At 35.1% G+C, this 27,023-nt stretch overlaps 2 protein-coding genes across 3 annotated transcripts in view; one reads left to right on the top strand and one right to left on the bottom strand.

Moving 5' to 3' along the window:
* The window catches only part of CENPK (centromere protein K), a 36,452-nt gene extending 13,680 nt beyond the window's left edge, over nucleotides 1–22,772 (bottom strand). The window contains exons 1-6 of the mRNA XM_045794263.2: nucleotides 22,637–22,772; nucleotides 19,890–19,944; nucleotides 14,345–14,493; nucleotides 11,930–11,986; nucleotides 8,745–8,817; nucleotides 4,545–4,591 (exon numbers count right to left, since the gene is read on the bottom strand). Of these exons, the coding sequence (XP_045650219.1) occupies nucleotides 4,545–4,591; nucleotides 8,745–8,817; nucleotides 11,930–11,986; nucleotides 14,345–14,461 (294 nt within the window). The 5' untranslated portion in view covers nucleotides 14,462–14,493; nucleotides 19,890–19,944; nucleotides 22,637–22,772. The remainder of the gene's footprint in view (nucleotides 1–4,544; nucleotides 4,592–8,744; nucleotides 8,818–11,929; nucleotides 11,987–14,344; nucleotides 14,494–19,889; nucleotides 19,945–22,636) is intronic.
* A 61-nt stretch (nucleotides 22,773–22,833) lies between these two features.
* The window catches only part of PPWD1 (peptidylprolyl isomerase domain and WD repeat containing 1), a 29,961-nt gene continuing 25,771 nt past the window's right edge, over nucleotides 22,834–27,023 (top strand). For both annotated transcript variants that reach the window (XM_087862125.1, XM_045794259.2), the window contains exons 1-2: nucleotides 22,834–23,047; nucleotides 26,589–26,691. In XM_087862125.1, coding sequence (XP_087718251.1) covers nucleotides 22,852–23,047; nucleotides 26,589–26,691 — 299 coding nt within the window. In that variant the 5' untranslated portion in view covers nucleotides 22,834–22,851. The remainder of the gene's footprint in view (nucleotides 23,048–26,588; nucleotides 26,692–27,023) is intronic.

Genomic DNA, 27,023 nt, shown 5'->3' with positions numbered 1-27,023 from the left:
GCATCAAAAATATGAAATACCAAAGGAATGAGCTTGACAAAAATGTGTTAAGACCTGGACACTTTTATTACAATTTATTAAGTCTTTCAAAAAATCATGAATTGGGATGCTTGGCTTGCTCAATCAGTAAAGCATGAGAATCTTGATCTTGAGGTCATAAGTTCAAACCCCATATAGGGGGTAGTGCGCTTAAAAAAATAAAAATTTAAAAAAATCAAGAATTAATATTGAATTTTATCACTTATTCTTTCTGAATTCATTGGGACAATCAAATGTCTTTTTTCTTTTTTAGTCTTTGATATAATGAATTATAAAATACTGATGAGATAAATCTTTAAAACACTAAATAAATGGAGACCTAAGTAAATACAGAGATCATACAGGGCTCATGGATCTGAACTGAGACTCAGTATGTTAAAGATGTCAATTCTCCTCAAATTAAACTACAGAATCAGGGTAATCTCAGTCAAAGTTCAGCAAGATTTTTATGGGATTGAATGACCAGCTAACTCTATATGAAAATATAAAACAATTTCGATTAAGAATAAAAAAGAGAATTCATACTATTTTATTTCAAGACTTAAAAAGTTCAGTAAATTAATTAATGTGGTATCGACCTAAAGACAGAAACACAGAAAAAAGGAAACGAAATAACCACAGAATGAAGAACAAATGGAGTCTAGAAATGGATCCACACATATATGGTCAGTCAATTAATTTTCAATAAGCATGCAAAGGAAATTCAAAAGAGAAAAAGTAATTTTTTTCAACTATTTGTGCTGGAACACCCACAATTAGTATTCATATGAAAGAAAATACAGCTTTATCAGTAACTCATTCTATATAAAAACATTAATTCAAACTGGATCATTAATGTGAAACTTTGAAATTTTTAAATTAAGCATTCAAGAAAATCTTTGTGACCTTAGGTTGGGCAAATATTTCTTATATTTGAGCACAAGTCTTACAAAAAAAACCTTGATAAAACAGAGTTAATCAAACTGGGAACTTGTGTTCTTTCAAAGACACTGTTAAGAGAATAAAAAGTGTGCAGGGAAGAGTTAACTGAGCAAGCCAAGGTTGCACAAACTGCACATTACCAAGAAAGGCCTCTCTTGAGGACAGGTCCCTTGTGGACTCCTGAGGGATGAGCTCTGAGGCCTTGGAATACTATGCCTGATAGGAGTGTTTATATAGGGGTGCTGGGATGGCTTAGTCTTTTGATCATGCAACCTTTGATCTTGGTATTGTGAGTTCGAGCCACACTTGGCACACTTGCAATTTTGCTCTGGAGGGCTGGAGCGTGAGCAGGTAAGGTCAGTCAAGGAGGCCCCCTATGCATAATGACTGCCTTCTGATAAAAACTCTAGACAAGGCTCAGGTGAACTTCCCTATTTGACAATACTTTGCGCATGTTGTGCCCTCGGCTACAAGGAGAATTAAACAAATTTATTAACTCCACTGGGAAAGGACTACTATAAGCTTAGCCTATGTGTGTTTTCCCTTGCTCGTTTTAATCTGTGTTTTCTCACTGTAATAAACTATAACCATGAGTACAATAGCTTCTCTGACTCCTGTGTCCCCATCAACGAAACGAGAGTGGTCTTAGGGAAAACCCTGACAACAGCTGGCATCAGAAGTGGGATTTTGCTATAATGACCCTGGCTCGCCAAAACATAATTAAAGCACTGTGTGGGAAAAAGAAGGATAACGGGGCAGAGAATGATGTACCTGGTGCCTGATGTTTACCCAGTCAACAAAGATAGAAGATGACAGTTGCACCATGATCAATAATGTCTGTAATTACAGACAGCAGTAGTCTGGGAATTTAGAAATGATAGAAAAAAATTCTCAGACAGTTGGCTGACTGGATGTATAAGGAAATATAAAATACCGAGAAAGAAAGAAACTAAATATTCAATCTCTTTGTTATTTTTATCTGTAGTAGTTAAAATGAAAGCAGAATGTTAAGGCCAATGCTGGTACTGGATCATTTGGATTTCAGCCAGTTCAAATCAGAGTTGCTAGCCTAAGGGCTGCTGCTAAAGGGAAAATTACAGTGGATGATTATGTCATGTCATTTTTAATTCATGATATTGATATTGGTGGCTCATTTCAACATGAAGAAGAATCTTTATCTTTCATTCAGGAAAATGTTCATGTATTACTTATTATTTCTTCCTTCCATTTTTTTAAATTTGGAACTTCTACTGGTTGTATTTTTGTACTTCTGAGTTGATACTCTAGTTCTACTACCTTCGGTTATTCCAATTTCCCTTTTTTTGCCATCCTTACTCTGTAGGAGATTTCCATGACTATAATTACCAACATTTTTGTGATTATTTTAGGTATCATGTTTTCATTTAGAAAGGCTCTTATTCTGACTGGCCCTTTTTAAAATAACAGCTTCATTGAGATATAATTCACATACCACACAGTACCCACTTTAAGTGTATAATTCAATAATTTTTACTGTACTTGTAGAGTTGTGCAAACATTATCACAGTCTATTTTAGAACATTTTCATCAACCCAAAAGGAAACCTTTTAGTAGTATCCATTAGCTGTCACTCATTACTTCCTCTCTAATCACTCAGCCATAATCAAGAAGCAACTACCTACTTTCTGTCTCTATGGATTTACCTATTAATGATATTTTATATAAATGGAATAACATAATGTGTAATCCTTTGTGATTGGCTTCTTTCATTTAGCATAACGTTTTCAAGATACACCTATATTATGGCATATCAGTACTTCATTATTTTAGACAATAATACATCCCTGTATAGAAACATCACAATTTATTTATCCATTCATCAGTTGATGAACATGAGTTGTTTACCCTTTTTGACCATTAAGAAAACTGTCGCTATGAACATTCATGTTCAAGTTTTTGTATGGACACAAACTTATTTTCATTTCGCTTGGGTATACAGCTGGGAGTGAAACTACTGGTTCAAATAGTAACTTCTCCATCTTCTGAGGAACTACCAGACTGTTTTCTGAAGTGGCTGTACTATTTTACACTCCCACTAGTAGTTTATCAATGTTCTAATTTCTCCATAACTTCACCAATACTTGTTCTTGTCTGTCTTTCAATTATAGCTATGCTAGGGGGTATGAAATAGTACTTTTTTTAAGTTGGCATTCTGTTATTTTTTAATATTTTTCCCAAAGATTGATTGATTGATTGATTTGAGAGAGCACACAAACAAACAGAGCAAGGGGCAAAGGGAGAGAGAGAGAGAATCTCAGACAGACTCTCCAGTGAGTGAGGAGCCCAGCACAGGGCTAGATCTCATGACCATGAGATCATGACAAGAGCCGAAATCAAGAGTCAGATACTTAACTGACTGAGCCACCCAGGTTCCCTTGTTCTTTTTTTAATCAAAAAAATTTTTATCTCTCTGAAGATATTATTTATTAAATTCTCTCTGTTCCCTGAATTGTCTCTATTTCCTTAAAGTTCATCTTTGTCAATTATTTTGGGTTTCTGCCTTTCCATTTGGAGGCATTCACAAATGCTGATGACCATTGGCTGGCCATTTATGTTTAAAACTCAAAAATACTAAAAACTCTGTTTATGAATGGGATTTTTTGATGTATACCAATCCTGCTTTTTCACTCTGAGAACCCCATATATTAACACTTGTACATCTTTTTTCTTAAACCATTTAGATTTTCCAGAGAGGATTGTTTTATCTCCAGTCTGAGGCTATTTTATAATAGATTGTAAGATCTCTGGATAAAGAGCCAGGAAAGGAGCTGGTACTTCCACCACACAGTATAAAAATATTAACTTGATCTTTCTGACTCTTGACCTACACACCAACCCTACTAAACACCCAACCTGGTATCGCTGAGTCCAGAGCCTCGATAGTTTAATGTCTCCATATCTTATACCTCCAGTTTCCAAGTGTGGGGGTAAAAAGTTAGCTGCCTGATTAGAAGAGAGAAAGCTTAACAGTCTATGTTCTGCAGTTAAAGAAGGCTTTTTGTTTTAGGTTCAGACCTGAACCTTGAATATTGTAGTACCAGTTTCCTTCAAATCCCAAGACTTTTTTCAACTCTGTAGGGCAGATAGTATCTTTTCATCCCTATCTCTGTCTCTTGACACACAGATAGTTATTTCTTTCCATGCATTACAATCTTGTTTACAATGTTTGATTGACCTAATGGACTTCGACCTAATGGACTTACATGTTAAAAAAAATGTCTTTATTGATATGTGGGTTAAGTTTTGAGAAAAACAGATGTATGCGATGATCATTTAACTATGTTTAATGCTTTTGCTTTTATTATAAAGAGTTTAATCAACTGAAAATTAAGTATAAGAATAAAGTTTACTACTAAATACTAACAACAGTTCTGATACATAAATTGGTAAAATGAAATTCAAGTCATTTAAAATATTTCATTCAAAAAATATAAAATCAAAATTAATATGGCTTTAAAGTGGATTCATCCTACTTACATCATGAATCCCAAACACTTCTAGTTATAAGTTAATTAGGGTTACTACAGATTCATTAAGTAACTTACCTCCTCTTTCCCTAATGTTACTAGAACTTCTTCATTCAGTGGAATTACTGCAGAAACAAAACAAACCAAAATTATACATATATGCTTAGTTAGCTCTCAAAAATAAAGAATTTGATTTTGTGGTTTTTATTTTTTTATTTATTTATTTTTTTTTAAAGATTTTTTATTTATTTATTTGACAGAGATAGAGACAGCCAGCGAGAGAGGGAACACAAGCAGGGGGAGTGGGAGAGGAAGAAGCAGGCTCATAGCGGAGGAGCCTGATGTGGGGCTCGATCCCACAACGCCAGGATCACGCCCTGAGCTGAAGGCAGACGCTTAACCGCTGTGCCACCCAGGCGCCCCCTGATTTTGTGGTTTTTAAGATACCTCTATTGTCTTATTTAACATCTTTACATATATAACCAACTTATATATAATTTTAGACAAACATGACATCTATGTATTTTTGGCTTTTGCACCTTTTGATTTTGTTTTTCAATCTCTCAAAAATAAACTTAATAATCTATACTGTGTCCTTAAATATATCTCTATCTAATTATATGATCCTATGCATGTATATGTATATGTACATGTACATTATCTGTACATATACATGCAAGGGTTATTCATTCTGCTATTGTTGGTTTTACAAGAATGAGTATCATATACATTATTCTTATTTTTGCTCAACAAAATCCCCATGGAAATCCCTTCTATTTATCTGGTGTAAGTATAATTCATAATTTTAAATCACTTCAAATTATTCCACAGGGTAAATATACCATAGTGTATTGAGTGATATCAGTACCAACTGAACATTAATTTTGTACCTAACTTTTAGCCACAAAAAACAATGATGCCATAAGCATTTTTTAATTTATGTTTTTATGTACTAATGCTTTCATTTCTTTGGGATAAATTCCCAGAAATGGAATTTCGTAGAAGGAAATGTGTATTTTTAATTTTAATATAGGATGCCAGACTCTTTTCTAAAGAATTTCTATTAGCAATAAGAAACAGCAAAAGATATAAACTCTTCTAAAATTTTTGCCAGTTTATGAGTATAAAGTAACATTTCAGATTAATTTTGTATAGCAAAATTCAATCCTTATACTTAGAAAAGTTCAACCTTTGTACTTTAAGTTTACCTTTCCTAATAAAGTACTATTTAAAATTTCTCAAATAATATGCTACTGAAAATTTTCTAATCTATCTGCTACTCTAGAGGGTCTTCTAACAGGAAAGAGCTTTCCACATGTGCTTCATAGGCCCTGTATCAGAACTGATTATTGACAGCCCACAGATGGCTACCAAATCATTTCAACAAATGCAATGAGAAGGGTTCTAAGAACATAAAGTTAATAATGTTCCTCTTGGCCAGTGTGGTCATGAGTAGCACTTCAGTATTGATTCATATAATCATTTCAACCCATACAATATAGCAGCTTCTAAGAATATAAAGATATTTTAAATCATTTCAGTGTGTCAGTCTGTGGGACTGGCAGCCCGAAGCAAAATGGGTATTTGGCCTACAGGTCAGCCTGTGTGCTTGGTGTCACCAGTACAAAATGTGTATATAAGGGATGATGATAATAAGAAAAATAAACATTGAAAATTCCCTGATACATAGCATCAAAAAGAATAAAATACTTGGGAATAAATTTAACCTAGGGAGCAAAAGACTAGTATGCTGAAAACTACAAAATGTGGCTGAAAGAAATTAAAGATAGCAACAAATTGAAAAACATCTTATGTTCAAGGATTAGAAGAATTAATATTATTAGACATCAATACTACCAAAGTGACCAGCAGCTTCAACGCAATTCCTATCAAAATCCCAATAACATTTTTGTAGAAAATAGAAAAATCCACCCTAAAATTCACATGGCATCTCAAAGGACCCCAAATAGCCAATATAATCTTGAAAAAGAAGAACAAAGTTGGTGGTCTCACATTTCCTAATTTCAAAATTTACTACAAGGCTACAATAATCAAAAAAGTGTGTTACTGGCAAAAGAGAGACATATAGACCAACAGAAGAGAATAGAGAATCCAGATATAAATCTTCACTATATGGTCAAATTATTTTTAACGAGGATGCCAAGACAACTCAGTGGGGGAAAGAACAATTTTCTCAACAAATGGTAATGGGAAAACTAGATAATGCACATGCAAAAAAATGAAGATGGACCTTCAACTTTCAAGTTTGAAAATTTCTATTATTAATAAAAAAAAATCTTGAACAAGAGGTAAAATGTCTATTATAACAAACTAGTGGATTGGTGATGAGGGCCTAGTGTAAATGTGTGGCAACAGGACTTAATATTTAATGACTGGCTATATGTAATATATGAAAAAGGAAGAATCAAGAAGTACTCTTAAATTTATGACTGATTAAATAGATTCCATTCAATAGATCAGAGAATAGAGATCAATTCATAAATCTGAGGCATGTGTAGAATATTTTGGAAAAGATGTCTAGAAAGTAGAGAGATACATAAGTATTACATTCCCGAAAGTCTGGCTTGGATACATAGATTTGGTAGCACTCATAAAAATTGTGTTCTCCTATCCACCCAAATCCATATTTTGAAGTTCTAATCCCCAGCACCTCAGAATGTGCATGTATTTGGAATTGGGTCTTTAAAAATGTGATTAAGTTAAAATGAAGTCATTAGGATGGGCCCTACTCCATTATACCTGACGACTTCATACAAAGAGATTAGTACATAGATGGGTAACTATGTGAAGAACAAGGGAGAAGATGGCAAGCTATAAGACAAGAAGAGAGGCTGCTGAAAAAACCAACCTTGCGAACACCTTCATCTTGGACTTCTAGCCTCCAGAACTATGAAAAATTAATTTCTGTTGTTAAAGCAACCCCAGTCCATGGTACTTTGTTACGGCAGCCTTAGCAAACTGATATAAAAGTTATTAAGGCAGTATAACATATAAAAACAAAAGCAGAAGATACAATGCTGGAATAGCATATAGAGTAGGAAGCGAAAATTGCTGAGCACAATGCTCTAGAGAATAGCAAATTTTAACAGCATAGTATGAGCAGCCTTTGAGATGCTAAATATAACCTTGAGGAGGCAATAGGATATACAGTTTAATGCAAATTAAAATAACAACTGTATATATGTATATGTATATAAGTATATATATGTATACAGCTGTTACTTTAATTTGCATTAAACATATATATATACCAGAAATGCTAAAATATAAAAAACTATCATGTGGTAGTGAAGATGTAGAACAGTGGTGGGGATGAATATAGTAAGTAGTTAAAATCAAGAATGCAGTTGAAATTGTCTAGAAAGAGAATGAATAGAAGAATTCCAAAAACTGGGATTAGAGAACAATAAACCTACGAAGGAGACTAAAATGGGAACTGGGCGGAGCTAAAGGAAAGGAGGCAAATGGGCAGGAGAAAGGAGAAGGGACATGTTAAAAGAAAGAAGTATAGTCCATATAAAATACCAAATACACACATATACGTGGCACAGAAAAGGTAAGCTTTCATAATAGAAAAGTAACTCCTAGCTGGGTATTTTAACTACAGATTTTTAAGTCATTTTCTATTTCTTGAGAAAAGGCAAATATATAGCTGACCTCTTTGGACAAGTCAAGAGGCAACATACAATCTATGTGGTCCTTATGTAAATAAGTATCTAAAATAACTTTTCTCTTCTACTAGGTGAGTTTCTTCTTCTTTTTTTTAAAGATTGTTATTTATTTATTTGAGAGACAGTGAGTGAGTGAGAGAGAGAGAGCATAAGTCGGGGTAAGAGGCGAAGGGAGAGGGAGAAGCAGACTCTCCTGCTGAGCAGGGAGCCGATGTGGGGATTAATCTCAGGACCCAGGCAGGGATCATGACCTAAGCCGAAGGAAGACACTCAACCGACTGAGCCACCCAAGTACCCTCTACTAGGTAAGTTTCATTCATTAAGACATAATTTACAGTTTCTACTGAGCAGGTAACATAGTGTCTATAAGGGTCAAATGATGCTTATAATAAGGTCTCCATAACTTAAGATTATTATAATTTCACCCAAATCTATAATAAAATAATCACAAAATAATATATATAAATGAAAGAAAAACTTAGGCAATTTCAACAAGGCTAAATGGATCTTGTAATTCTTATAATCATTAAATTAATTTGCCATTAATTTGTTTACAAAAATATAAATCTAAAAACAAGAACCTTACTTTCAGGACTTTCTTTCTGCCATTGATTGAGTTCAGCAGTCAAACATTTCGCTTGCATAATTAATAATGACAGCTATAAAAAAAGCAAGTATATAAAACAAAGTCATTTTTTACAGACTATTCATAGATACTCATAGATGAAAGTGTAGACATTCTTAATACTTTAACACAAGTTCCTAACATAAATAGCTAACATAATAGGCATCCAAAGTATAAAAAATTATCACTCCAAACAGAAATCTGCTTTAAACCATTACTAATTATAGCTCATAAATTGCCTGTTATACCAGTGATAAAGTCTTAAAAAATGATCAATTCTACTTTACCACTCGACCTAAATAAAAGGACCTAAGTATATTTCGTTTATTCCCTAAATTAATATTGTTTTAAAAATATAGCTGTATCTGGCTGGCACAGTCAGTGGAGCATGTGACTCTTGATCTTGGGAATGTGAGTTCGAACCCCACATTAGGTATAAAGATTACTCAAAAATAAAATCTTTAAAAACATAAGATGTTATTTCTTGCCAAAAGTTTTAGACAAATTTGTTTTAGGGGAGTCTGGTTGGCTCTGTTAGTAGAGCATGCAACTCTTGATCTTGGAGTCATGAGTCTGAACCCTACAGTGGGGGTAGAGTTTACTTTAAAAAAGACAAATTTACTTTAAAGATACTCTCTTTTCTCTATGCACTTTTGAAAAAATAGCAACTGCTTTTAGCTAGGTTGCTAAAAATAAATTTAAATACATACATAGAGGGTCACCTGGCTGGCTCAGGCAGTAGAGCATGTACTCTTGATTTCGGGTTCGAGTTCGAGCTCTACATTAAGCAGAAATTACTTAATAAAAAAAATTCTTTAAATACGTACACAGAGACAATTATAAAATGAGACTGCTTCCACAGGCTACTTATAAAAACCAATTTTATTTCACAAGAGTTTAAGATGATATGTTTCTGATATGAAGTGGCTCCAATCATTGTAATTTTGATAAGGACAAATCTATGTGACAAATCTGTTGCCTGATTAGATTACTAAACTGAAGTCTATGTATGCTTAAAGTAAAATTTCAGAACACTTTTTATCACCTCTATATAATTCTTAATGGTAGCCAGATAAAAAATGCAATGGGTATTACTCTAATATTTACACTAAAAGAACAACTACTGTCTTTTTAACCATTTTTTAAAAGATTTTATTTATTTATTTATTTATTTATTTGAGAGCGAGAGAGCGTGCACAAGCTGCGGGAGGAACAGAAGGAGAGAGACAAGCATAACACCCTCTAATTCCATCCACATTACTGCAAACGGCAAGATTTCATTTTTTTTGATGGCTGAGTATTCCATTGTATACATATATATACCACATCTTCTTTATCCATTCATCTGTCGATGGACATCTGGGTTCTTTCCATAGATGGCTATTGTGGACATTGCTGCTATAAACATTGGGGTGCAGGTGCCCCTTCAGATCACTACATTTGTATCTTTGGGGTAAATACACAGTAGTGCAATTGCTGGGTCATAGGGTAGCTCTATTTCCAAACTTTTGAGGTACCTCCATACTGTTTTCCAGTGGCTGCACCACCATGCTAGTGATTCTAATTCAGCAGGTCTCAGTTTCTACAATATGAAAACTACATTTCCAAAGAAAACCAGATGACGGTTTATTTACTATATAATGCTGTTTCAAATACAATATTCAGTTTAGATGCAAATTTTTTTAAAAGATGGCTTAATTTTCTATCACTAATTTTTAAAAATCTAATATAATAGGTTCTTCCAAAAGTGACAAATTAGTTTTTTCCCCTTCTTTTACTATCTCTCTCATTTTCATTTTTATTCATCATTGTCATGCTAATAGATTTTCATTTTTTCATATTGTTACAATCAATCAAGGCCATTATTCCTTTTCATTCCCAAATGATATCAAATTTGTGGTTTTTTTGGAGCAGTGCCTCAATCTTTATTTTTCATAACTTACATTTTTTTCAAATTAGACAGTTTTACACTAAATAGCACAAAAGGAAGCTAAAATTACCAATAGTTTACACGTAAGCTTGATTCCAGTCTTAATGAAAAGAAGTAGAACAAAAAACAAAAGCCTTCAAGAAAGCTTCCATATTATATCCCACTCCATGAACTGATGGCTGCTGGCTCTGCTTTCGACATTACTTGTCTGCTGCTCTCTCTGTAATGGGCCATGAAGCACATGAACCCCCAACTACAGCTTGCTGGCAGCAGACACAAGCATACACCTTCCTCACCTGCTGCCCTTGTAACAAACTGAACTGGTTTTTAAATGTAAACTGCATGATTTGGAACTCGGGAGTACCTTCAATTGGTTCTTGTGTCTTCTGAAATGCTACTACCAGTTTTAGAGAACTTTCTTTAGAGTCATTTGTATATTTGACTTTGTTCTTAAAATTAACACTAAAACATTTTTAATTTTTCATATGGTCAAATATATCCAGTTTTCTTTTATAATATCTCGGTTTCTACTATTAGCCAAGAAGTTTGCCCTATCCCTAGACTGCACAAATAGTTTCCTAACTTTTCTTGTAAGATTTTTACGGCAATCCATCCAGAATATATGTTTATATATTAAAAATGAAAGACAGAGGTCCAATTTTATTTTCTCCCAAGTGGATAATTAGTTGTACCACTATCATTTATTAACTAATTCATCCTTTTCCCACAAACTAGAACTATCATCTTTGTCATATTTTAAATTTTTAAACTGTTGCACTGATCCATTGGTTTATTTCTAAACCAATCCCATAGGTCCTTAATTATTAAAATAGATATCCTAATCCTTTATTTAAGCATGCAGTAAACTCAGTTAAGGTTCCACACATACAGTAAAAAAACTGGCTACTATACCTAAGACAAAGTAGGACACTATGTGTTCAAATTTTTAACAAGGTATCTTAATTGCAGTTCTTCACTCAACAGTTAAACATGTGTAACTGTTAAAAGATAATAAAATATTTATAATAGTTTATTCAAAAAGTATTTAGAATACTTCTCTTAAATCAGGAAGAGGAGAGAATTAAGCAGAATCCTGCTTAATCATACAGGAATCAACAAAGCTATTATGTGGGTTTAATACAGATGAATAATATTCTTATCCAAAACAAAATGAATTAAACTTATCTATTTTTAGGAAGAAAAAAAGGATTCATACCTGAGCATTTGAATCAGTGAGTGTCTCAGTTCCAACTAGTGATAATTTTTTCTGATACTTGATTTAAAAAGTAAATAAAAACAAAAACAAAAAGCAAAACAAAACAAAAAAAGTAAATAAAACAAGTCACACACTATAAGCTTTTATATATAACAGACAATTCCCTTTCCCTCTTTTATACCAGTCAATGTAACATTCCTTTAAAAAAATTAAATACAAATAACTGCTGTAAGAGAAGAGTTTACATTTCTCACTTTCTAAGCAAGAGGATCAGGAAGGCCCCCAAACAGATCCTGAGGTGAACGCACCAAAAGTAGAAGGGATACTAGATTCTATATAGAACAAAAAAAAGAACATAAAAAATAAAGAAAAAGAAAATACAAACTAATAGCTAAGGTGAATTAGAAGCTAGATAATGAGAAAAATAGGAAATAAAAGAACAAGAAGGAAAGCACTATAGAAAAATAACAAAAGAGGTAACAAGATAGTTAAGATCATAAGAAAATAAAGCCTTCAGGAGACATTGTTTCTATTCCATTAAAAAAACCCACAACCATTAATAGTGATTACATCTGACTGAAAATATGGGTAATTTAAATTTTACTTGTGTGTTTACTTCTAGCAGCAGTTAGCTTTTTACAAAAAAAAAAAAAAAAAAAAAAAATTTAAGATTTATTTATTTGAGAGAGAGCAGGGGCAGGGAGAGGGGCAGGAAAGAGGAGAAAAAATCCCAAGCAGACTCTACGCTGAGCTCGTAGCCCAACACGGGGCTTGATTCCAGGACCCTGAGATCACTACCTGAGCCAAAATCAAGAGTTGGATGCTTAACCGACTACACCACCCAGGTGCCCTGCAAAATTTGTTATTTTTAAATTCCAATTTCTATACTGAAAAAATACCAAAACAAACAAAAAAAACCAACTATATATATTTTCTTGAAAATATACTAATTATACAGAATACCAAGGACTTATATTAAAAATAATTTTTATAAAAAAGAAAAAAGGAAAAAAAGAAAACCAATAACTTGCCCTAATCTAAAATTTTACTGCAAAGAATGGGATGCAAAGGCTGTGGCCTATATCACACACTATGTTATTTTAAGTAGAAAAAACTTTTACCAACATACTGTAGTTTACCAGAAGTGATTCTACCTCACTAATTCATAAAATGTACATAAATTTCAAAGATAACATTTTCTAAATTAATTCATATTTTCACTCAAACTCCATAATTACATGTTCTCTCCACTTTTTTATTCTCTGTCTTAGGAAATGAACCTCACCAAGGTTGGCCCAAATGAGAAACCTGAAAATATCCATAATTTTCCTCCATTTCATAACAATTCAAGTTCCAAATCCTTTAGGTCCTACAGCCTTAGTATCTTTTGAATCCTACTATTTGCAATGATAGGATTTAGCGCTACAGTACTTCTTATCAGAGCTAGTACTAGAGCCTCTGAAATGCTCTTTCTACCTGTAGTGTCAGTTTTCTATATTTCATTTTCTTCAAAATCACCAAGTAATTTTCGCAAACTGCATCTCATGTCACTTCATGTTCATAATCTTTCGATGGCTCCCCATACTATAAATTCAACAAAATCCTCCGTTTTTGCTCCTAATTACTTTTCCAGCCTCACTCCACAGGTCCTTCTTCCAATTTACTAAATCATAATATTCTACCTAGAGTTCTCTAATCTCTCCCAATGTTTATATATTTTGTTCCTTCTGCTTTGTGTAACTCTCCTAATTTCAGAGGCTACTTCTTATTTATTCTTTAGAAATGAATTCAGTTATTACTGCTATTTGTTTGTTTGTTTATTTATTTATTTATTTATTTATTTAAGGTGGGGAAGGGGCTGAAGGAGAGGGTGAGAGAGAATCTTAAGCAGGTTGTGGGGGGGGAGGCTGAAGGAGAGGGAGAGAGAGAATCTTAAGCAGGTTCCACACCCAGTACAGAGCCCGATGCAGGGCCCAATCTCAGAACCCTGAGATCATGACTTAAGCCAAAAGCAAGAGTCAGACACTGAACCAACTGAGCCACCCTAGGCGCTCCTAGTTATTACTGCTTTTAGAAACTATCCTTGACCCTTTCAATCTAGGTTTACTACTTGTCCTAAGTTGTCTTTGCATTTCTACCACAATATTTCTAATACAATGGCTACTGCCTCTATTAGATGATAACCTCCTATGGCAGGGACTGCCATAATTTTTTCTCATTCTATAGCTCTATATTCTCTGACATAAAGAATCCTGAATAAATGCTTACAGGTCTAAAAGCTATATAAATATTTATCGTATAATATAATGGCTTTTAGGAACCAGCATAATTATTTTTCTTAAGTCTATTATTGAAATGGAATTAAATCTTATAGTAATTGATACATATATATCACTTTTACCTCTTGGTACTTACCTCTTCCATATCTTTCCACATTTCTTCACATTCTTTAATAAGTTCTTCTTCAGCATTTGTAACATCTTCCATATCTGTAGTACTGTCTGGATCTAGATCTTGCTGATTCACTGACATGTGTCTTGTAATAATTAACCTTATAAGAAAAACTGAAGTAAAAATATTTATTCATTTAACAATATTTGTTGAACACCTATCACCTGCCAGATACTCAGCTAGGAACTATACATGTGAACAGTGAACAAAATGGGCAAAAATCCTTCCCTATCATGGAACTTACATTCTTCTCTCTCTCTCTCTCTCTCTCTCCTTTTCTCTCTCTCTCTCTCTATATATATATATATTTATAGTATATCAAATAATTTATAAGTGGAAATAATAACTTTTTAAAATCTTTATTCATTTGAGAGACACAGAGAGAGCGAGAGAGGGAGCACGTGTTAGCAGGGGGAGGGGCAGAGGAAGAGGGAGAGAGAATCCTCAAGCAGACGCCCCACTGAGCAAGGAGCCCAGGTGGGGCTCCATCCCAGGACCCTGAGCCAAGCTGAAATCAAGAGTGGGATGCTTAACCAAGGGAGCCATCCAGGCACCCCCATATAAATGATAATAATAATAATTTAATGGAGGAAAGCAAGACAGGGAAGAAAATAGTAAGTGCTTGGGCAGAGGTAATGTAATTTTACAAACAATGTGGTCATGAAGGTCATTGAGAAGTTGACAAGTGAGCAAAAAACATAAAGGAGATAAGGAAGTACGATATGGGGGTATTTAGAGGAAGAGGTTCCAGGCAGGGAACTGCTAGTGCAAAGACCCTGGGACAGGAAATATGACAGCCATGTTCCTAAAGCAGTAAAGCAGCCAGTGTGATTGGCGTAGGTAAGGCAGAGAACACAAGATAGGATCAGAGAGATTATAGGGATGAGATCATGTGGGCTTTGTAGGCCATTTTAAGGACTTAGGCTGAGATGATAAACAATTAGAGGGTTTTCAGTAGGAGAATGACATAATTTGAATTATATTTTAACAGTACAGCTCTGGTTAACAACAGCCAGTAAGGTGAGAAGCAGGAAAACCAGTTAGAAAGCTATTCCAATGATCCAAGAAATTTTTATTATTAAAAAAGTTTAAGCCTAAGCAATTGGAAAGATGAAGCTGCCAGGTGATTACTGAGATGAAGAAGTCAGTGGAGGAAACAGATGCAGCAAGATATGGGGGAGTGATGATTAAGAATTCAATTTCAGACTTGCTAAATTTAAGGTGTCTATTAGTGCAGATGCTGATTAAGCAACTGAATGTACGTGTATGGAGTTCAAGGGGAAGTTGCAAACTAGAATTTGAGTCATCACCCTACAAGATATTTAAAGCCGTGAGACTGGGTGAGATCACAGACAGAAATAAGAAGAGTTCCAGACCTGGAGAGAATGAGGAAGAACCACCAAAAGAGTCTAAAAAGGCACCAATAAGGTAAGAGTAAAATTAAGAGTATGAAATCCTGAAATTCAAAATACAAAAGTATTAAAGGAAGGAGTGATGAATTATCAAATTATCAAATACGAGAAAGGTCAAATAAGATAAAAACAGAATTGGCAATTTACTTAGCAATATGGGTAGAAGACTGTATTTTCCAAAATAGTCACAGCAATATTTCAGGTTATCACTCCCTATTCAGAGGCAGAGCCTATTTATCCTCCTCATGAACCTATGACTTTCTGACTGTCTTTATGAATAGAAGTCACCATGAAAGTGACTTCTAAGACTAAGTCATAAAAGGCAATAGCACTAATACTTCTGTCTCAGAACACTCTTCCTTACAAAGCAGCTACCATTCTGTGAGGAACCCCAAACTGGCACAAATGAAGAGACTAACAGTGAAGCCCACATAGAAAGGAACTGAGGTTCCCAGCCAAAAGCTAGCATCAACCATTAGACATGCACACAAACATTCTCATGATTCAGCCCTCAGACTTTTGAATCTTTTAGACAAGGGCCTAGACATGGAACAGAGACAAGCTGTCCTGCTGCAGCCTGTCTGAATTCTTGATGCAGAATTGCTGAGCATAGTAAACGGTTGTTTTACACCTCTAAGTCTTAGGATAATTTGTCACAATAATTTCAGTGGAGTAAATACACAGAACTGGAGGCCTTTATAAGAGTAGTTCTGGTAGAGAGATTTCTGGGTGGCTCACGCGGTTGAGCATCTGACTCTTGATTTCAGCTTAGGTCATGATCTCAGGATGGTCAGATCAAGCCACACATGAGACTCCGTGCTCAGCGGGGAGTCTGCGTGAGATTCTCTCTGTCTCTCCCTCTGCTCGCTCGCACACGCTGTCTCTCTCTAAAATAAATAAATAAATCATTGGGGGAAAAAAAAGAAGAAAATAGAGCATCTTAAATGACACAGAAGGAAATACTGCAGGAGAGAAAGAAGAATGGGATTTAATATACATGTAGAGAGGTTGATTTAAGATTGAAGTATATTTAGTTCATCCATTTCAATGGAAGGTAGGCAGAATATTAGGGGCATAGAGGCAGGTACATGAGTAGATGTGTTGATAGGACCTTATGAAAGTTCTATTTGGACTGCTTCTCTTTTCTCAGGGAAATGAGGTCATCAGTTGTGAATGGGAATGGGGAAAAGCACCGAAGATTTAAGAAATACATTAAGAAATGTATAAAATAGATACATAAGAAAATGGGAAAGGATAAAATAGTAGGATAACTGGGTAGCATTAAATGTCTACTTGAAATTATTAGTTATCAATTTAAAGTGAAAACTAAAACATGGTTATATGTTTTCTTCTATAATGTAGCAGCACAGGTGCAGACAAAGACAAACTGAAAGAATGACAGTCTTTCAGGTATGACCACAGGAATAACTACTATAAGATGGAGAATATTATCACTAGAGGAAAAGAGGTCAAGAAAAAGAGAGGCCATAGATTGATATTAAAATCACCATGAAGTATTACAGTAGTGCTGCAGAGGGTTGCAGTGAACCAGAAGCTAAAAATCTTCAAGAAATGAAGGAGCATGATATAATCTTGCCAGATGACCACTGCAAGGAGTGGTAGGTGGTGGAGTCTAACGGCATGAAATTCAAAGGTACGACAATTTTAAGGAAGTAGACAGAACAAAAAAGAATAATAAATATGTCTACCCCACGACACCAAATGCAAATCAGAATAACCCACTCACCCAAAATATTTTGAATCTTATGGAACTTAAGTTTTTTATTGTTTAATCAGACTTATCAACAGAGAGGTTTTAAAGAGACTTAGGGAGATACATCGTGTTCACAGACTGAAGGACTCAATACTGTAAAGATGTTAATTCCTCCAAGTTGATCTACTAACTCTTAAAGTTTTTGCTTGTTTTTGTGGCACGTGACAAGCTAATTCTTAAGTTTATGGAAAGGCAAGGGGCCAAAAACAGCCAAGACCGTCATAACGAAGATGAGAAGATTTGCCTTACCAGATTTTAAACTTATTATAAAACTATACTGATTTTTATAGTGTGGAATTAGCACATAGATAGGCAAACTGAACAATGGAACACAAAAAGAGAGCTCTTCTAGACTCACATATTTATGGACCTATGATATGTAACAGAGATGGCAATGAAAATTTTTTAAAAATTTTATCTATTTATTTGATAGAGAGAGAGAGAGCATGAGGGGGTGGTGGGGAGAGGGAGAAGTAGGCTCAGGCCTGATGAGGGGCTTGATCCCAGGACCCTGGGATTACCTGAGCTGAAGGCGGATACTTAACCAACTGAGCCACCTAGGTGCCCCAATGACAATGCAAATTAAAGGGATATAAGAACAATCCAAATCAGAGGATATTTCATATACTTTTTTCCCCATGTATAATTTGGTCTTCTATAGAATTTACTCATTCTTTTTAACTAACTGCATAGTATTTGGGGGGGAATAAACCTAGATGTATACCTCAATCTTAACACCACCCCTGCATACCTCAAAAAATCCAAAAACAGAAATGATAAAATAGAACATGAAGAAAACATGGAGATAATTTTTTTGCTTGGATTGGGAAAGCACTTCTAACAAAACTAAGTAAAATCTCTATAAATTTTTTTAAAATTTTACATGGACAAAGATATCATTAAAAAGTTAAAACTGTAATCTAACACCTCATTACTAAGACACCACACTGTGTGTATTTTCCCTCACGGCACTGAGTAAGAGATCCAACTTGCTCAACCAAAAAAAAAAAAAAAAAAGCAAAAACAAAACCAAAATGTAAAACCCAAAAATTTAAAGAAAATATTTGTAATATATATGGCACCCAAGACCTAATTTTCTCAATGGATAACGAATGCCTCCAAATTAATAAGAAAAGCAAATCTAACAACCAACCACTAAAAAAAAAAAAACAACCTAAACTAAAAAAGTTATCACCATAAAAATCAGGCTATCTATTACTTTTGGAGGGAGGGAGAGAGAAGGCAGAAGAGAGAACTGTGATTGGTATGGGCCAAATAAGAGACTTTTGAGGTGATTATCAAAATTTTATTTCTTGATCTCCATGGTGCTGAGGCATTCACCTTATAATAATTTATAAAATTTACATTTATTTTATGTGGGTTTTGGTATCTATATTTTACTTTGTAATAAAGTTAAACAACAAAAACATTTCAATACAAATGGGCAAAAGACACAAATGGGGAATTAAAAAAAAATGAGAAATATCTTGTCAATATAGAAAAATGCATTCTTAAACTTACTCATAAGTCATAAAAATGCAAATTAAGGGCGCCTGGGTGGCACGGTTGGTTAAGCGGCTGACTCTTGGTTTTATCTCAGGTCCTGATCCCAGGGTCATGAGACTGACCCTGTGTCACGCTTCAAGATGAGAGTGGAATTTACTAAAGTTTCTCTCTTCCTCTCCCTCTACCCCTCCCTGCCTCACACACACTCTCTCTTTCTCAAATAAATATATATATATATATATATTTTTTCAAACAAATACATCTTTTTTTTAAGATTTTATTTATTTATTTGACAGAGGGAGAGAGACAGTAAGAGAGGGAACACAAGCAGGGGGAGTGGGAGAGGGAGAAGCAGGCTTTCTGCTGAGCAGGGAGCCCGATGTGGGGCCCGATCCCAGGACCCTGGGATCATGACCTGAGCCGAAGGCAGACGCTTAATGACTGAGCCACCCAGGAGCCCCGACAAATAAATACATCTTAAAAATATATATATATATTAAAAATGTTACAATTAAACAAGAGTTATTTTTCATCCAGAGTAGCAATAATGAAAAATTTCATAAGAAACGACATTGAGAAGAGTGTTGAACAAGAGGTGTGTACTGTTGGTAAACCACTTTGGAGGATAATAAGAAATATCCATCAAAATTTTAAATACAGTTGTCTTCTGACCAGAAATTATATTCCTAGGAATAATCCTACAGATAGATATATTTGCTTTAGTCTACATGGGTATGCTTAGTACAGCATTACCCAAAAAACTGTGTGAACTCTACAATCCGACTGTCTAGGTTTAAATCCTGGCTTCAATACTTACAAGCTGTGTGACCTTGGGCAAGTCACTTAAACTGTCTTTGCCTCAATTTCCTTATCTGTAAAATGAAGATAATAATATTACTTACCCCATAAAGTTATGACAGTTAAATGAGTTAATATGTATAAAGCTCTTTGAACTGTACCTAACATATAATTATATCATTATTAACTATTAACATTACTACTATTTGAACTACTAAGACTAGTTAAATAATTTATGCCATATCCAAAAATGTTTACACAGAACATCTTTCTTGCTATACATAAAAGATATAGTTAAGTTCACAAAGCCACAATCATTAACAATTTTAGAATATTTCCAAGCAAAAAAGTCAAACACTATATACATATGTTTTAAATATACCTTAACTTAAAAATCAAGTGCAAATTGATCTTTCCCCACTTTATAGAATACTAATCAGTAAAATATATTATGAGTATGTGAAAAAAAATGTGAAACTGTGTGTGTGCATAGATATTCAACAAACTAGCTGAAATGGCAACTCAATGTAGCATTAGAATACAAATAAATAAAAACATTTAAGAGTTTAACTTTATCCCTTTCCCACATTTTGTATCCTTCTGAAAAAAGAGCAAGTGAACCTTTTGAGGATCTCAGTTAGCATTCCAATTCCCACCACTTATTGAAGAATATTGCTATATTTAGGGATACTATGCTATACAAACTTAAATGATCTAATATCATATTAAAGAAATTATTGGGAAAAGACTAATATACATGAAATAAACTAATAGAAAGTATCCATATAATTCTAAGATCAATGGAATAGAAGAGAGAGCCCAGAAATAAACCCCACACATATATGGTCAATTTACAACAAAGGAGCTAGTAATAAACAATGGGGAAAGAACACTGTCTTCAGTAAATGGTGTTGGGAAAACTGGATAGCCACAGGCAAAAGACTCAAACAGGACAACTATCTAACACCTTACACAAATATTAACTCAGAACGGATTAAAGACTTTAATGTAAGACCTGAAACCACAAAACTCCTGAAAGAAATATAGTTAGTAATCTCCTTGGGGATATTTGGCAGGGGAGGGGGTGACAGGCAACAAAAAGCAAAGGCAACAAAAGAAAAAATAAACAAGGGTGAATTCAGAAAACTAAAAAGTTTCTGCACAGCAAAGGTAAACATCAACAAAATGAAAATGGAAGGGGAGAAAATATTTGAAAATCATATCTAATAAAGGGTTAATACTCAAAAGTATATTAGAACTCATACAACTCAAAAGCAAAAAAAAAAAAAAAACTAAAAAACAGGCAGAGGATCTGGATAGACATTTTTCCAAAGAAGAAAGATGGCCAACATACATGCAAAGATGCTCAACATCACTAATCATCGATAGTAAGCAGGTAAATGCAAATCAAAATCACAATGAGATATCGCCTCATACCTTTGTTAGAATGCTATTTTCAAAAAGATAAAAAATAAAAAAATTTGATGATAAGGAGAAAAGGACACCTTTGTGCACTATTTGTGGGAATGTAAATTTGCGCTGCCACTGTGGAAAATATTTTGGAGGTTCTTCAAAAAATTAAAAATAGAACCACCATATGATCCAGCAACTCCTCTTCTGGGTACTTATCTGAAGTAAATGAAAACACTAATTCAAAGATACATGCACCCACCAAGTTCACTGTAGTATTATTCTGCAATAGCCAACATATGGAAACAACCTAAGCATTCATAGACAAATGAATGGATAAAGGAAATGTGGCCATGTATAAACACATACACACACACACACACACACACACACACACAGAAATATTATTCAGCTATAAAAAAGAATGAACTCTTGCCATTTGCAGTAACAAGGATGGCCCTCAAGCGCATTATCCTAAATGAAATAAGTCAGACTGAGTAAGACAATTATCATATGATCCCACTTTTATATGATGTGGAATCTTGAGGGGAAAAAAAAAAAAAGAATGAGAATCAAGCTCATAGATACAGAGAACAGATTGGTAGTTACCAGAGGAAAAGTGGAGACAGGGCAAAATGGGTGAAGGGGGACAGAAAGTACAAACATGCAGTTATAAAACAGTAAGTCGTGTGGATGGAATATACAGCATAGTGACTATAGTTAATAATACTGTATTTGAAAGTTTCTAAGACAGTAGATCTTAAAAGCTCTCATCACAGTGAAAAAAAACTGTATGCATTGTGACAGATGTTAACTAGACTTCCTGTGGTGATCATTTTGAAATACATAAAAATAGCCAATCATTATGTTGTCCACCCCAAACTAATTCAGTTGACTCTTGAACAACATAGTAGTGAACTGCGCAGGTCCACTTATACAAGGATTTTTTTTTTTTTTTTTTGGTCCGTAAATACACATACAGTACTGAAAATGTATCTTCCTTATGATTTTAATAATATTTTTTCTCTACCTTACTTAATTGGAAGAATACAGTATATAATTCTCTCCGCCCCCGCCGCCGCCTCCCCTCAGGCAAGAAGTCCGTTTGGAGAGCTTGAAGGGAGCCCCGCAAGTTAACCAGTTCCCTCCATTCCCTGCCCCTCGGGCATTCTCTCTTAACACGGGGCGTTTCTAGAGAGGAGAAGAGCCGGTCGCAAAGACTGGCTGGACGTCTGGTAAACAATTCCCATGAGGTAAAGGTCCCACCATCGGGACTGCAGTTCCACATCCCGGGACCTGCCAGGTCCAGCGGCCGATTTTCAACCATTAAGGCGCTCTCCCTTGCCTATGTCTTACCACCACAGAGCCACGGATTTCAGGTCACCTCAGCCTGGCGTATTCAAGGCTTCCTGGCCTAGGACGTTTGCGCGCGCTGCTTGCTGATTGGATCTGCTCCTCCCCCACTCCAGCCAATCCCGAAACTCGCTTGGCCGCTGACGGGCAAGCTGCGCCGCTTTTAAGATTGGTAGCAGAGCTGTGTGTGTCGCGCCTTTTGTGACAATTCGGGCAATATGGCGTCGGAAGGTGGTAGCGATTCACAGCTGAGAAGGAGAAGGCGCCGGGACCCGGAGGAACCGGAAAAAACAGAACTCAGCGAAAGAGAGCTAACAGTGGTAGTGGCGGTGGCCCAAGAGAACGAAGAGGAAAATGAAGAACGCTGGGTTGGGCCTTTACCTGTAGAGGCAACATTGGCCAAGAAGAGGAAAGGTAGCTACAAAGATAGTCGCAGGGCGAGTTGAAATCTGCGTCCCCCGACTGGGAGATTTCAAACCATACCCCAAAACCGATGGTGTGTGATTGCGGGGTTTTGTGCCCTCAGAACAGAGGATCTTATGATTGCTGGTCATTCTATACTTGCAAGTTCTCTCCGAAATAGTGACTTGGGCTGAGTACAGCGTCTTTTTGATAATATCTAACAATGTTAATCACGGATGTGTTGTAGTTATGTGTTCTAAATGCTAAAGCCAATTTATGCCACTACTTGCTATGTGCTAGGCGGCTCTCAATCCCTACAGCAGGCATATGAGGTTGGAATTTCTATCTCCGTTTAGCAGATGTGAAACAGAGTCCGGTTTTCTTGAAGGCTTTTAGTTCAAGAATGCTGTTAGTTTGTTGGGGCGCGCGGGGAGGGGGCGGGGAGGGGGCGGGGCGGGCGGTGCCTATTTAGAATCGTAAAGAGTGGGTATAGAGGATTATAATCCTGACTCTTCCAGTAATGACTTTTTTGACCTAGGAAAGTTACATGAGTTTCCTGCATCACAAATTTTTCATCTAAAACCAGCGGTCTGTGGTTTTTAAACCACACACAGGAGATATCAAGGCCTGAAGTATTTCCCTACTTCTGTGGATAGTGACCAGGTTTTATCAAATAAAAAGGGTGGAGAAAGAGGTTTTCTTATTTTAAAAGTTGTTCTAGAAAATGTCTTTCTTAAACGTGTAAGACCATTAAAATACGATTTTTCTGAAAGTTTAAATCTTACTTTCTCTCTGCTTCACATTCTTCAGTGATTTCTCATTATTTAAACGAAGTCCAAACTCCCCAAATGGCCTACAGGGCTCTAAATGACATGATCTCTCCTTGCCTCACCAAAACATTTCCACTGGTTCTCTATCCTAACTTTGTCTGTCTTCCTTACTCTGTACTCCCCCCATATTAAGACACTTGAGAGTGGGGCATGGTTTTTGTTTGTTTGAGTGCTTACCAGGATGTTATGGTGTATACCTGAAATAATTTCCCTCACCCTTTTCCATCTGGCTAACTTGCTCAACTTTAGCATTCACCTTCAACCATCACCTCCTCTGTAAAGCCTGTGACTTCTCCAGTTTGCGATGGGTTTCTAAAGAACGTTGATCATAACTCTGAGGTAATATTTAGCAGAATTTACAGGTAGCCTTCAAATTTTATGTATCCAAATTCGAAGAAGCCACTTTTTTGAACACTGTACGTTGACACCTTTAAAGTACGTTATCTTTTTTACTGTTTGGTCTTTCTGTTAAATGTTTCCATAGCAATTTCTTCCTCATTGCACTTGCTGCATTTTACAATTGTATATTTATTCGTGTGATTGATTAATGTTCCTTTCCACTGCTAAGACCATAAACTTATAAAAGCAAAGTCCATTCCTACTTTGCTTCAGTGCTTGCTACAGTGCTTTGCACATAGTCAAATGTTCACTTAGTATTTATTGAATGAATGAATATGTCAAAGTTAATGCTCTTATAGTTGCATTAGAATATTTTTGTATGTCTTTTCTAATGGAAAAATAAAAAAAATATCAAAGTGCTGATATTAATGTTAAGAGAAAGATCTTATAAAACTTAAGTCATTTGAGACAGACAGAAATAATTAGATGTGAAAATGTTTGCCCTATGGGCCTCTGGGTGGCTCAGTCAGTTAAGTGTCTGCCTTCGGCTCAGGTCATGATCCCCAGGGTCCTGGGATGGAGCCCCACATCGGGCTCTCTGCTCAGTGGGAGCCTGCTTCTCCCTTTCCCTGCTGCTCCCTCTGCTTGTACTCTCTCTCTGTCAAATAAATAAATAAAATCTTTTTAAAAACCTAAAAAAAAAAAAAAAAAGTTTGCCCTTAAGTACATGCTCATTGTATTTAAGCCAATCAGTAGTATTCAGTTTGAAGAAAAAATTGTAATTTAAAAACATGTATGGAATATTAGAAAAATATCACTGAAGATTGTATCTAAAAAGAGGGGAGTTTGGGGCACCTGGCTGGCTCAATTGGTAGAACATGCAACTCTTGATCTCAGGATTATAAATTCAAGCCCCACACTGGGTGTAGAGATTACTTAAACATAAAAACTTTAAAAAAAATAAAAAGACAGGAGTTCGATAATATATTTCTAGAAATAGAACATGTTCTTTGGACACTGGATTTTGTATTCATTTTCAGAAAGACATTATAAATTATTATATGATACTACGTTTAATTAAATTGATGGTTTCTCAAAGACAGGAGTTAGGTGTTCTTCTTCATGTCTATGAGCCTCGTAACCTATTTTGTTTTCAGTAAATATCTGCTCAACAAGTAAACTAACAAACAGCAAAAAGAATTTGTATCAGATAGGATTATATTAGCTGCCTATTACGTAAAGACCCAAAAAGTCAATAACATTAAAAAAGACAGAAGTATGCTTCTTTCGTGTGTAAAAGGAGTCCCAAAGTAAACAGTCTAGGATTGATATAGAGGCTCCAAAGGGACCTACGCTCTTTCCAGCTTTCTGCCCTAACATCACTAGAATATGGCCCTCATCTTTGTCCTGAATGGTTATTAGAATAATAGTGCTGTTATCCCAGTTCCAAGTTGTAGGACTGAGGAAGGGAAGAAGGGAACACTTTTGGAAGGAGACTTCTTCACTGTCACACAACACTTCTCATTGACACATGGTCAAACCTAACTCTGAAGAAGGTGAGAAAGGTCCTCTTAATGATAGCTGGGTGTCAATATGCCCATATAAAAATGATGTTCTGTTACTAAAAATGAAGGAAAAAGGAGTTCATTGGGCACAAGTTGGAGTCTGCTATACATTAGTTGTGAAAAACTACAAAATATCTCATATTTAATGTAGCAACTTTTTATAGTCCTGTTTGGCTGTCTTTGGATTATTTTACTAGATTTGTATATGTCAACTTTTTCTAGTAAAATTGTTCATGGCTCTTATAATGAAATCAGTATTTCCTCAGATTAACACTCTTACAAATATTTTGTCCCTAGAAAAAGTTGAGAACTCCGGGATTTTTTCAGCCCTAAAAATCTATTTAGTATTTTATCATGTTTACCTGCTCTAATCCCAGTTATCAGTGACTTCAAAGAGGATTAGTGCCTTAAAGATAAGTCCTCTTGTTACTTATTTAAATTAGAACCAATAACTTACTCTACATGGTTAGAAAGATGGTAGTGATAATTTCATAAAAGTTTTTAAGGTTTTTCTTTCTTAATGGAACCTTCATATTAAGCCAGAATCACTTAGTTCTTAAGTTCTGGGGACCGTTAAGCCTCTATATAATACCTGAGAACCTGTCATGACTAACTAAATAATGGTGCCATTCACTACTATGAAATAATAGAAGTTACAAGTGATGTAACAGTCACTGCTTTTTTTTCATTACATGTGAATTGAGAGAAATTTAAGAAAATCTAGAAAAAAATGCAAAATGGAATTTAGAAAATCTTAAAGAAAATACAAAATAGTATATAGTTCCAGTTAAAAATGTTTTTCTTTATTTTTCCCCCCAGTTCTAGAGTTTGAAAGAGTCTATCTTGAAAATCTCCCCAGTGCTTCTATGTATGAACGCAGTTACATGCATAGAGATGTTATCACCCATGTGGTATGCACCAAGTAAGTCTATCACATCTTTTTAATTTCTTTCTGAAAAATGTGTTTTGCAAAAATGCTTCAGTTTTGAGGAGTATTTGTAGAAGTAACTTTAGGATACTCTGGATTTCTGTTTAATGTCACAGTTTCTGTAATAGTTTGAATTAAATAAAGGCCTACATACTCTTTCCTATATCATATAAGAAATGCATTCATGAGAGACTATGGACTCTGAGAAACAAACTGAGGGCTTCAGACGGGAGGTGGGTGGGGGAATGGGATAGACTGGTGATGGGTAGTAAGGAGGGCACGTATTGCATGGTGCACTGGGTGTTATACGCAACTAATGAATCATC

Source organism: Ursus americanus, chromosome 5, assembly GCF_024610735.1.
Source record: "Ursus americanus isolate L20-20 chromosome 5, mUrsAme1.1.p, whole genome shotgun sequence".
NCBI lineage: Eukaryota > Metazoa > Chordata > Mammalia > Carnivora > Ursidae > Ursus > Ursus americanus.
This window is presented reverse-complemented; position numbering and strand designations above follow the sequence as displayed.